This window comes from Phyllobates terribilis, unplaced genomic scaffold (genome assembly GCF_046119375.1).
Source record: "Phyllobates terribilis strain yellow unplaced genomic scaffold, ASM4611937v1 Scaffold_4__5_contigs__length_816908805, whole genome shotgun sequence".
NCBI lineage: Eukaryota > Metazoa > Chordata > Amphibia > Anura > Dendrobatidae > Phyllobates > Phyllobates terribilis.
In genome coordinates, this window is record NW_027362764.1 from 571,590,131 (window position 1) to 571,602,587 (window position 12,457).

The 12,457-nt window shown below is 39.4% G+C and overlaps 1 protein-coding gene across 6 annotated transcripts in view; it reads left to right on the forward strand.

Moving 5' to 3' along the window:
• DLGAP1 (DLG associated protein 1) overlaps window positions 1-12,457 on the forward strand; it is an 834,514-nt gene that overhangs the window by 567,464 nt on the left and 254,593 nt on the right. For 5 of the 6 annotated variants that reach the window (XM_073679102.1, XM_073679101.1, XM_073679106.1 and 2 more), the window contains 2 exons: window positions 1,572-1,812; window positions 3,676-3,765. In XM_073679102.1, the coding sequence (XP_073535203.1) occupies window positions 1,572-1,812; window positions 3,676-3,765 (331 nt within the window). The remainder of the gene's footprint in view (window positions 1-1,571; window positions 1,813-3,675; window positions 3,766-12,457) is intronic. The other variant, XM_073679105.1, reaches the window with a different exon arrangement.

A 12,457-nucleotide genomic window follows, 5' to 3' on the forward strand; every position in this document is an offset into this window, starting at 1 on the left:
CTCCCTCTTGTATAGAGTATAAGCTCTCATGGTAAAGTGTAAGCTCTTATGGTCAACAGGGTTCTATCTCTCTCCACTTCCCCACGTGTAATTTTTGAGTAATTACAAGCTTTCCAGTATTGAGATTTTGCAAATGTATTCAAATTTTTTGAGAAAAATTCAACTAATTTGGCAAATTCAAATTTCAAAAGATCTGCTCATCTCTGCTCTGTATGCTGGCTGTACGATGTACATGGCAAGCAGCAATATTCAGATAGAATATAACATTTGATGTCAATGGGTTTGCGTATCAAGAAGAGCAAGTATTAAATCTTCAGAGTTATATCACCACCACTACCACAAGCCTGATATACTATATTGAGCCAGATTCGATCCTTTTGACTCGCCCCCTGGGCCGTGGGGCACTCGGATCCGGGCAGTAGGGGAACGATGGGAGTAGTAGTGCAACCCGGTTCCATGGCTCAGGGTGGTCAGGCCAGTGGTAGTCCGTTATGCGCTGATGATTATGTCCGACTACGCCACCCGTGGATTGCAGTTATTAGGAACCGCCGCTGCATGCAGACCGCTGGGGCTGATGAGGTGTGCAGCTAGGGTAGTGTGACTCCCCACAGGAAGAGTGCGGCCCCAGGGCAGTATAATGGATGGTGGGAGTGATGGTGGTGAGAGTCCCAGTACTGGTAGTGCTGGAGGCGCGAAGGAGCACACAGACAACAGGTTGCAGTCCAGGGCCTTTACTAAAACAGGTAAACTGACCCATAAACAGTCCCGGCTAGGAGGGGACCTGGATGTCTGAGAGCAATGGGGAAATTGGCCCTGGTCAGGGTGAGGGTGTAGGCCTACCGTGCTTTCTGTGCTCCTTCTGGCTATCTCCTCCTTATGGGGTAACAGCCCACGTTTCCGAGCTTTCCATGTACTCTCGCCTGTATTGCCTGCGACATGGGTTCCTTTCTGCTCCCGGCCTGGTACGGCTTTACTGGTCCCTTCTGTTGTGGCAGAGCCTCCAGGTTTCTTAGGCCAAGGAACATACAGTCCCCTGCGGACTGGTTATCTGCTGTGGGATGTGGAATCCTCCCAGCCTCAGACACCAAAGTCTGGTAAATTAAGTCCTTTATCTGCTAAGACAGGCTCACTTCGCCTCTTGTCTCTGGCTTGTGGCTCTCCTCCTGCCACACTTCCTCTTAGGTGCAATACAACTTTCTGTCCCTGCTCTGCTCCGGGACAGGTCTCAGTACTGAGACAGGTCATCCAGTTCTCCCTAACCCTGCCCCCAGTACCAGCTTTTATAGGGGCAGCCTGCTCCCCCTACTGGCCTGAGACAGGAGGTACTGCATGCTAATGTTCCCCTGACTAGAGAACCTCCCCCCTGCTCTCAGACACAGCTTTATTACATTTTGTGGCATCCAGGCCAGGGTGACACACTTTGATGCAATGTACTCAAAAATTCTGCCACCAACACCTGCAATCAGAATGAACAGCCAGCAACACTCCTCAGCTATGCATATTACAGTCTTAGTTTCATGTTCAGTATGTTATACAAATATGTACTTATAAGAACTTTTCATCATTTTCAGGTCAGTGAAATGGAAGTCAATGGTCAGTTTGAGTCGGTATGTGAATCCGTTTTTAGTGAACTAGAATCTCAGGCGGTGGAGGCCCTGGATCTTCCAATGCCCGGCTGTTTTCGAATGAGAAGCCACAGCTATGTTAGAGCAATTGAGAAAGGATGTTCTCAAGATGACGATAGCGTGCTGCTTAGACCATCATCGCCTCCCCGCACAACTACAACAGTGAGGACAATCCAGAGCAGCACCGGTTAGTACTAGTTCATTTATTATTAGTACTAGTAGTAGTATTTTTGTTAAGCCTTTGTTTTATTCACCGTAAGACATTTCAGTAAAAGCAATATCTCACATTGAATACTAATATCTGTGACAAGTGATTTGTTTATCAATAGATTCATTCATGAGAAAAACAAAAAACCCTACAAATGGCATGGGGTGAAAATAGCAAAATTATTTACACTCACCCTCTGCCGTCACCCCTATGAATTAAGCACAGGCCATTTGTGGTGCCCGCTTTAGCATGGATGGCTAAAGATAGCAGACTGTTCACACAAGGAAGGTCACTCTTCAAATGTCTTAGACCTATAAATAATTCGGACCTCTAGACTCCTTTCACATTACGTTCTCAGCGTATGTCAGCTGTATTAACACCGTTAAATCACCGCAAATGTGTTAAACTGGTCCACAGACACCCGTTCACCATTTTTTTTAACCTGGAAACCTATAGGTGATGGAGGCCATTCTGTACTATCTGTTAAAGATATATACGAAAGGTTTCCATCTGGAAATACTCTGAATATAAACCCTGGTCGGGCACGGAAAACACAGCATGAATAAAAGGCTTATAGTGAGTTTTTCCTAACACATTTAGATTTATTTCATTTGTCCCCTAGAAACAAATTACAACCATTTACAGTTGAAACCAGAAGTTTACATACACTATATAAAAAGACACATATGCATGTTTTTCTCAATATCTGACATGAAATCAGAATAAATCTTTCCCGTTTAAGGTCAATTAGGATTACCATAATTTTTAATATTTGCCAAATGGCAGAATAATGAGAGAGAGAGAATGTTTTAAGGCATTTTTATTACTTACTGCAAAGTCAAAAGTTTACATACATTTCATTAGTATTTGGTACCATTGCCTTTAAACTGAATGACTTCGGTCAAATGTTTGGGATATCCTTCCACAAGCTTCTCACAATAGTTGGTCGGGATATGGGTCCATTCCTCCTGACAAAACTAGTGTAACTGATCCAGGTTTGTAGGTCGCGTGCTCACACCTGCCCTTTCAGCTTCAGCCATAAATTTTCAAAAGGATTGAGATCATGATTTTGTGATGGCCACTCCAAAACATTGACTTTGTTATCCTTAAGCCACTTTGTTACCATTTTGGCAGTATGCTTCGGGTCATTGTCCATTTGGAAGACCCATTTCCGCCCAAGCTTTAACTTCCTGGCTGGTGTCTTGAGATGTTGCTTCAGTATTGCCACATAATCACATGCATATGTGTCTTTCTATATAGTGTATGTAAACTTCTGGTTTCAACCGTACTTGATTAGTTCTAGTACATACAGTGGCAGTTGTCATGAAGTGTTATAGCCTTACCCTTACCTACACCAGTAATGTCTGCCTCCGTCATCAGGCGCCATTGCAATTACTCTGCGGGTGGCGCTGGTAATGCAAGAGGCAACATTACCGGTATCACTGCACAACACAGAAACTATACATCTAAGAATACTGCTGTGGCTGTGACTTGTCGTACCATCCATCCAGGTTATGTGTGTGTTTTCTGTCCAGCTATTAAGTAGAGGGAAACACCTCTCTGTTGTGGCCAATGAGGCAGTACCACGCTTTATTTAAACTCTCAGCAATCAAGTAGGTTGCCAGTTATTGTTTAGTTTACTGTAGACATCTCTGGTGCTATTTGTTTACTGAGTATGAGTTCCTGACTTGATTTAGACCTCATATTCTCTACTATCCCTCCTGACACTGACCCCCCACCTTATCTGACTCCACTCTTGACTGCCCTCCTGGTATTTGACGCCGGCTATTCCTCACACTAGGGTTTTTTCTCCTGATTCTGTCCCTGGTTCTGTCTCTCCAGTTACTGACCTGGCTAGTCTGACTACTCTTGCTTCAGGCTCGCGGCTCCGGCCAGCAGCTACTCCATGGACACAACCCAGGGGGCCCCAGTGTAAGTATAGATCCCTGTATAGGAGTTAAAGGATGAAGGCCAGCATAATTCTGTGCCTGGTAAACAGAGTGCCAAGTTTGTCTAACGTTGCCTTTTTGAGCTGACGATCTTACACAGTATTAACTAGGAAATTTATCAAAAGTACAGCAATGTTTTAACTGGTTTAACTTTGAGAGATAATTAATTGGTCTCTCCAGCTCAAGGTATATTTTTAAGCTTTTAAGTTAACTGTTGTGAGTTTCCTGCACTATATTTAGTCATACTGAATACAAAGATAATTGTTAAAGCTCAGAAGACACTTTAGAAGTCACTGCATCTTATGTATCTACCTTTGACATTATTTACTTATAATTTTTTTTAGGATAGTTAACATTTACTTTTTAAGCTCAGAATTCTGCATAGATTAATTTCATAATACATCTTTATAATGGTTTGAATTATGTTTATCTGTTATTCCCTGTTTAACTTTTTGTCTGTGTGAAAAAAGGGGTTCTCCACTATTACAAAAGGTAATCTTAATGGGCCAAGAGCCTACGTACCTCCCGAATCGGCACTGCTCCGCTGCACTCCGTATTGTATTTCCCAACATCAAAATCTGACAAAAACTGTCACATAACTGCTGCAGCCAATCAGTTGCCAGTGAGTGACTGCAGCCTTTACACCCCATATAAGCGGTTTCTTCCTGTTTGGATGGAATGTAAAGGCTGCAGCCAATCAGCGGCTGATGATTAACTGCAGCAGTCACTGTTCTGGAATGTAAGCATTTTTTTTCTTACACCAAGCTGTGCCCATTAAGATTAACATTTTTAGTAGCAGAAAACCCTTTTAAATGAAAAATGCTGTCTGCCTTCAACCACCATCAAAGGGTGCTCACTGCGGTCACTGATATTCCATGCAACTGACTAGTAAATGAGTATACAATAAGCCCTGAAGCTCCCACAGTCGTGGCTTTAGGCAGTCAAATTATCATCATCGAAGTGGAAAGCTAAATAAGCGTCAGCCATCAAATAAACAGCTGGTGTGCTAAGCTGTTATGAAACACGCCATGGTGCATCACAATATTTACATAGTGTACATGTTTTAATATTAGTTTTTTGCACATCACACCACAAACATAGCATATGTATGTTATGTAATGGCATGACATGCCACAGTGTTTGTTTGGTGACTGCTATATCTGTATTAAAGGGAATCTGCCACCAGGTTTTTGCTACCTAATTTGAAAGCAGCATAATGTAGTTAAAGAGACCCTGAATCCAACAATGTATCAATTAGCTTACTCGGTGCAGCAGTTCTGATACAATTAGAGTTCTTAGATGTAGCATGTAGCAGAGCTAAGAGAGCTAACCCGCCCACACCAGGCTTTCTATGTACATTGTCTATTGACAGTGAGCTGCTTATCAGAGGAGGGGGCGTGGTCAGACCAGGGCTCATTTGAGTTGTAGTCGGGGCAGTGACAATTGTCTGGTGATAAAACCTTCATTGTATGGAAACAACAGCACACAGCCTAATAAATGATACATCGCTGAAATCTGTGTCTCAGCTGCTATATTATACTGTCCTCAGATTAGACAACAAAAACCTGCTGACAGATTCCCTTTAAGGGAATTTGAAGCTTTGTATTAGCAAAATTGAGCTCTATTGTTTAGAAATGTATATTGTGAAATTAAACAGCCTAGACCATTTTAGACCTAAAAGGCACGGGATGTCTATAATTGGACTGTTTAAGACTAGTTTCTTGGCAGTTTACTTAGTGGTGTGAGTAAATAAGCGGGAGGTTCCTTCTAGATCATTAAGGTTTATTATTTATATACTTGAATGCTGTTGCTAATGCTGAAATGATACCACAATACACTAAGCCATAAAATTTGAAAAAAAAATTATAGGAATCTAATATAAAAATACACTACATCAAAGCCATATGTTTTAGAGAAAGAACAGCTCACAATACTAATGACCTGAACACTTGCTGCTTATTGATCCAAGTCTATGGTAGAGTTAAAATTTCAGCACAGATCGGCAATCAATAAGCTGAAGGTGAAGAGGCAAAGGCAGAAATAAATGGAAGATGTGTAACATGTCAGTGCAATTTCTCAAATGATAGGTTTTAATCACTTTATCTATGAAGTAGTTTACAGAACTTGTTTTCCCTTTCATTAGCAGATACGATTATGAATTATCCATAATTAATGAGGGACCGAATCAGAATATTTTCTCATTTGCATCCCCTTAATCATAGAGTGGTGACAGCGAGGAAAAACCATGCCAAAAACATTCACATGGAATTTAAAACAGATGTTGTTTTGGTACTCTGTGATACTGAGAGGATACGGCAGTGATGCTCGCATTGCTCAGAATAACTTGTTATTTTATGTCAGTATCGGGGTGACATGTTGATAATAATTGTTCCCTTCACAGCCTGAGCCTACTATATATGCATGATTTGTGACAAAGGCCATTTGACAGGATTTCCACATTTAACCTTGCTGAAAGAAATGCAAATATAACCAGTAAGGAAAAGACAAATTAGCTGATTTGATACAAATTCTGACATTTTAAAAATGTTTGTTTATGTTAATGGGGTAATAAATCATGGGAAATCTAAATTAAATTTCAGCTGAAATTTTACTCACTCAGATAATCCTGATGTAAAGTCTCTCCGATCTCACACTACTGCTTTCAACAGTTATATAGGGCAGCTAAAAGGAGCTAATGGTGGAAGAGCAGAGTCCACATCTTTATATGTTGGTGGCTAATATAGTTGTGTTAATCTAAGCAGCAAATATGACAAAGATCAACAGAGCATTTAGTTTCTTCGAAACCAAAGAAATGACTCAGAACATTCAGTATGTTGGTATAAGTGCAACATGAAAGTACATGTTCACACTGTGGCCGCCTAACAGACAAAACCTTAGATAAAAACAGCATGAGCAAATAAAGTAGTAAATAAATAAATAAATAGTAGTACATGTAAATAACATAAGGTACTTAGTTGAAACTGCTTTGATCAAAAAAGCATAAAAGCCACCCCACCACGACAAGGTGTACCCAATCGGGGCAGTCCCATCTCTAGTATTAAACCTCACCATTTGTCAGAAGACCTCAATGTAGTTAGGGACAGAGCAGGACCCAGGCCCAACTGTTCAGACATCTGCCCATGGAAAGCTGTATATTGACAAAAATGCCATCCCGATTGGGTACACCTTGTCATGGTGGGATGGCTTTTACACCTTTTTTTATCAAAACAGAGTCAACTAAGTATGTTATTTACATGTACTATTACTATTCATTTATTTACTTACTGCAGGGTATTTGCTCATTTTGTTTTTATTTTAGGCTTTATTTAGTTTTTTTCTGTAGAGATTTCCTTTAAATATCTGTCATGAGACACACATTTATTAATGAACATAACTGTCCCAAAAATAACCCTTAACACCTGGGAGGGCAACACTTCACAATCAGTAGTGACATAATGACCCCCCCAAAATTGTCCTCTCAGGATCAAGAAGTGTACAGAAAATATTAAATGTAAAAACTATCTTTATTTAACAATCATAATAATACACAATAGAATAGAATAAAATAATGTGCCTCATGCCAAGAGGAGACACAGTAACAAAAAACCTTTGTAGGCAATATGTAGGGTAACTGCCATCTACTTGCTACATTAATAATCCTGGTAAAGTATTATATTAACGGCCTTCAGCTCGATTTTGAGTCATGGTGACTTGATGAATGAACGCTATGTAGAAAGATTGATCTTGTGCAGGCCTAGATAGGTCCACCAGGATGTTCTCCGCCGTTACACCTTCATTATAGACAATAATGCAGAATTCCAAGCAAAAATGCCCTAAGTAGATTGAGCATAGTAATAAATATGGTAAAAAAAATATTTTACCTAAAGCAAGAGTGCTGATAGCATCCACCAGAGAGGTAATACTGTGTCTCTGCACCCCGATGCGCGTTTCACCTTGCTTCTTCTGGGAGCGTTTCACAGTGAGGAAGTACCATTGCTATGTAAAGCCGAGTCAGCCAATTAGAAAGTCATGAGTTTTTAACCCTTACAGGCTATGTACAAATCAGAGGATGACACATCATAGAGATGAGTGCATGTGGTTACCATGGCGCACCTGGTCTTGGCACCATTACGTCTAATGTGACTTCCTGTCGACGGCTGCAGTGGAACGCATAGGTTTCATCATGATCAAGTGGGCGGAGATGAAAAATCTCATTGTCACCAGTTACCCTATTGCGTACAAAGGTTTTGTGTTACTGCGTCTCCTCTTGCCATGAGGCACCTTATTTTATTCTATTATATTGTGTATTATTATGACTGTTAAATAAAGATAATTTTTTATATTTAATATTTTCGGTACACACCTTGATTCTGATAGGACAATTTTTGGGGAGCCATTATGTTGCTATTGATTGTGAAGTGTAGCCCTCCCAGGTGTTAGGGTTTATATTGGGGACAATTATGTTCATTAATAAATGTGTGTCTCATGATAGACATTTAAAGGAAATCTCCACAGAGAAAAAAAAACAAAGTAAAACCTAAAATAAAAACAAAATGAGCAAATACCCTGCAGTAAATAAATAAATAAATAGTACATGTAAATAACATAGGGTACTTAGTTGACCCTGTTTTGATAAAAAAAAGGTGTAAAAGCCTTCCCACCCTTGACATGGTGTACCCAATCGGGGTGGCATTTTTGTCTATATACAGCTTTCCATAGGCAGATACCAAGCACACCTGAGGGAAAAGAAGCTGGATGGCTGGAGAGGTGAAGAGTAGCAAACTGTTACTGAATTTTTGGAATTGATCACAATAAAACTTTTTGTCATGTACCTCAATATTGACTTTCAGGAAAGCAGAGGAAGTTCTTTATTTCATTCGATGGAGAACTTAATGGTTAGAAGGGCTGAATTCAGTGATTTATGGAATGTTATGAGGCTTTTAGGAGTACCCTGCCAAAGAAGAAAAAGTCAACTATATAATTAAAACCTATTCTAGAATGCCGATGAAAGATGCTCCAAAGTTATGAGGAGGCACTTGCCTCCTAATAGATTTAGTACATCTGAGGCAGCAGTAAAGCTGCAAACTGAAATCTACACCAGTTGCTGTCCAGTATTGGTCAAAAGAGTGGACACAAAGATGAATGATTTTCCAGTCAGTTTTTGGATTAAAAGTATAAAAAAATGCATATAAATAAAAGACTTTTTCCCAAAAGTTCTAAAAATGACAACCCTGGTACATCCAAAGAATATGTTATTTTTACTATGCGTTTCACACTAAATCTAAGTTCTTATTCGGACTTAGATTCAGTCTCAAACGTGTAGAAAAATAACATTCTTTGGATGTACCAGGATTGTCATTTTTAGAACTTTTGGAATAAAGTGTTGAAATATTTTTAACCCAAAAACTGGCTTGAAAATCTTAAATCTTTGATTACTGTTTTACCACATCGGGCAGGAATATTGTTTCCATGTTGAATAATTCTGGAAGCCTCATTCAGGTTGAGCTGGTTCACAAATGTTAAAAGTTTGGACACACTAGTTCATGCAGTGGTTTTCCTTGTTTTTATTGGAATGTGCACATTGTAGATTCAGATTGAAGGCAGCTAAACCACGAAGGAACACATATTGAATCAAGAAATAAAGAATCAAGAGTGAAAAAAAACAGAATGTGTTAAAACTTAAGATTCCACAAAGTAAATCTGTCATTAGAGTAAAATGGAGTATTTTGAGGAATCTAAGGTTTAACTCATTCTCGTTTCTTTCGAACGTGTATCATTACTCCTTGTTTCCATATGTGTTCATTATTTTGCTGCCTTCAGTCTGAATCTGCAATGTGCACATTCGAATAAGAACATGGAAAACCATTGCATTAACAGGTGTGTGCAAACTTTTGACCAGTACTGTATATTTCTGCTCTATACCAGTTTCTAATGTAAATTAGAGTGAGCAAGCAACCATGTTTCCATCTGTTAAGCCCAGTTCCAATAGATTTTTTTTGTACAAGTATGTTTTTTTACAACCAGAAAAATCAAACAGGACCCTTTGAAAATGTTCTTCTTTATTTTTTTTACATATCGAAAAATAAAATCCCTAATATTATACAGAGTAATAATATAATAATAATAATAATAATAATAGATAGATAGATAGATAGATAGATAGATAGATAGATAGATAGATAGATAGATATTGGGAATATAAGAAAAAAATATATATACTGTATGTACCTGTAAAGACAGAGCAAGAGAAAGAGAGATTTAGATGTGTCGGTTGGAATAAAATGTCACAGTAACCAAAAGCATTTTCTGTTTTTCTCTCCCCCCAGTAGAAAATGTTCATCTCTTTGTGACTTTACTTGGTGATGCGTGGGAGTGTTAGAATTCTTTGAAGGAGCTGTGCTGCAAATGTGTTTTGTTCAGAAAAGATCCTTTGCTTATAGTGGATGCTGTTATATACTGATTAGATGGTGACGTAGGCTTCTTACTTAAATTCAGGTAGAAGATATGAAAATAAATGAAAAGACAATCAGACATTTCTTTTCCTTGAGTAACGTACAATTAGGCTAAAGGGTTTTTTAGGAATAGACGTTTAGTTATATTGAGTCTAAATGTATTAAATATCAATGCACATCTACATATCATTCATAAAATATATGTCACGGTCCCCTGCACTGGAATTACCAATTGATTTACTAAGACCTCATTCACATGTCTGTGTTTAAACACGTTCGTGAAAAAATGGTATCAGAATCATCAGTGGTTTGGAATAGTGTGTCATTAGTGTATGGTCCGTGTGTCCGTTTTTTCCATTGTGTCATTAGTGTATGGTCCATGTGTCCGTTTTTACCATCAGTGTGTGATCAGTGTATGGTCCGTGTGTCCGTTTTTACCATCAGTGTATCATTAGTGTATGGTCCATGTGTCCGTTTTTACCATCAGTGTGTCATTAGTGTATGGTCCATGTGTCCGTTTTTACCATCAGTGTGTCATTAGTGTATGGTCCATGTGTCTGTTTTTACCATCAGTGTGTCATTAGTGTATGGTCCGTGTGTCCGTTTTTACCATCAGTGTGTCATTAGTGTATGGTCCGTGTGTCTGTTTTTGCCATCAGTGTGTCATTAGTGTATGGTCCATGTGTCCGTTTTTACCATCAGTGTGTCATTAGTGTATGGTCCATGTGTCTGTTTTTACCATCAGTGTGTCATTAGTGTATGGTCCGTGTGTCCGTTTTTACCATCAGTGTGTCATTAGTGTATGGTCCGTGTGTCTGTTTTTGCCATCAGTGTGTCATTAGTGTATGGTCCATGTGTCCGTTTTTACCATCAGTGTGTCATTAGTGTATGGTCCGTGTGTCTGTTTTTGCCATCAGTGTGTCATTAGTGTATGGTCCGTGTGTCCGTTTTTACCATCAGTGTGTCATTAGTGTATGGTCCGTGTGTCCGTTTTTACCATCAGTGTGTGATCAGTGTATGGTCCATGTGTCCGTTTTTACCATCAGTGTGTCATTAGTGTATGGTCCATGTGTCCGTTTTTACCATCAGTGTGTCATTAGTGTATGGTCCATGTGTCTGTTTTTACCATCAGTGTGTCATTAGTGTATGGTCCATGTGTCCGTTTTTACCATCAGTGTGTCATTAGTGTATGGTCCATGTGTCCATTTTTACCATCAGTGTGTCATTAGTGTATGGTCCATGTGTCCGTTTTTACCATCAGTGTGTCATTAGTGTATGGTCCATGTGTCCGTTTTTACCATCAGTGTGTCATTAGTGTATGGTCCATGTGTCTGTTTTTACCATCAGTGTGTCATTAGTGTATGGTCCATGTGTCTGTTTTTACCATCAGTGTGTCATTAGTGTATGGTCCATGTGTCCGTTTTTACCATCAGTGTGTCATTAGTGTATGGTCCATGTGTCCGTTTTTACCATCAGTGTGTCATTAGTGTATGGTCCATGTGTCTGTTTTTACCATCAGTGTGTCATTAGTGTATGGTCCATGTGTCTGTTTTTACCATCAGTGTGTCATTAGTGTATGGTCCATGAGTCCGTTTTTACCATCAGTGTGTCATCAGTGTATGGTCCATGTGTCCGTTTTTACCATCAGTGTGTCATTAGTGTATGGTCCATGTGTCCGTTTTTACCATCAGTGTGTCATTAGTGTATGGTCCATGTGTCCGTTTTTACCATCAGTGTTTCATTAGTGTATGGTCCATGTGTCCGTTTTTACCATCAGTGTGTCATTAGTGTATGGTCCATGTGTCCGTTTTTACCATCAGTGTATCATTAGTGTATGGTCCATGTGTCTGTTTTTACCATCAGTGTGTCATTAGTGTATGGTCCATGTGTCTGTTTTTACCATCAGTGTGTCATTAGTGTATGGTCCATGTGTCCGTTTTTACCATCAGTGTGTCATTAGTGTATGGTCCGTGTGTCCGTTTTTACCATCAGTGTGTCATTAGTGTATGGTCCATGTGTCCGTTTTTACCATCAGTGTGTCATTAGTGTATGGTCCATGTGTCTGTTTTTACCATCAGTGTGTCATTAGTGTATGGTCCATGTGTCCGTTTTTACCATCAGTGTGTCATTAGTGTATGGTCCGTGTGTCCGTTTTTACCATCAGTGTGTCATTAGTGTATGGTCCATGTGTCTGTTTTTACCATCAGTGTGTCATTAGTGTAT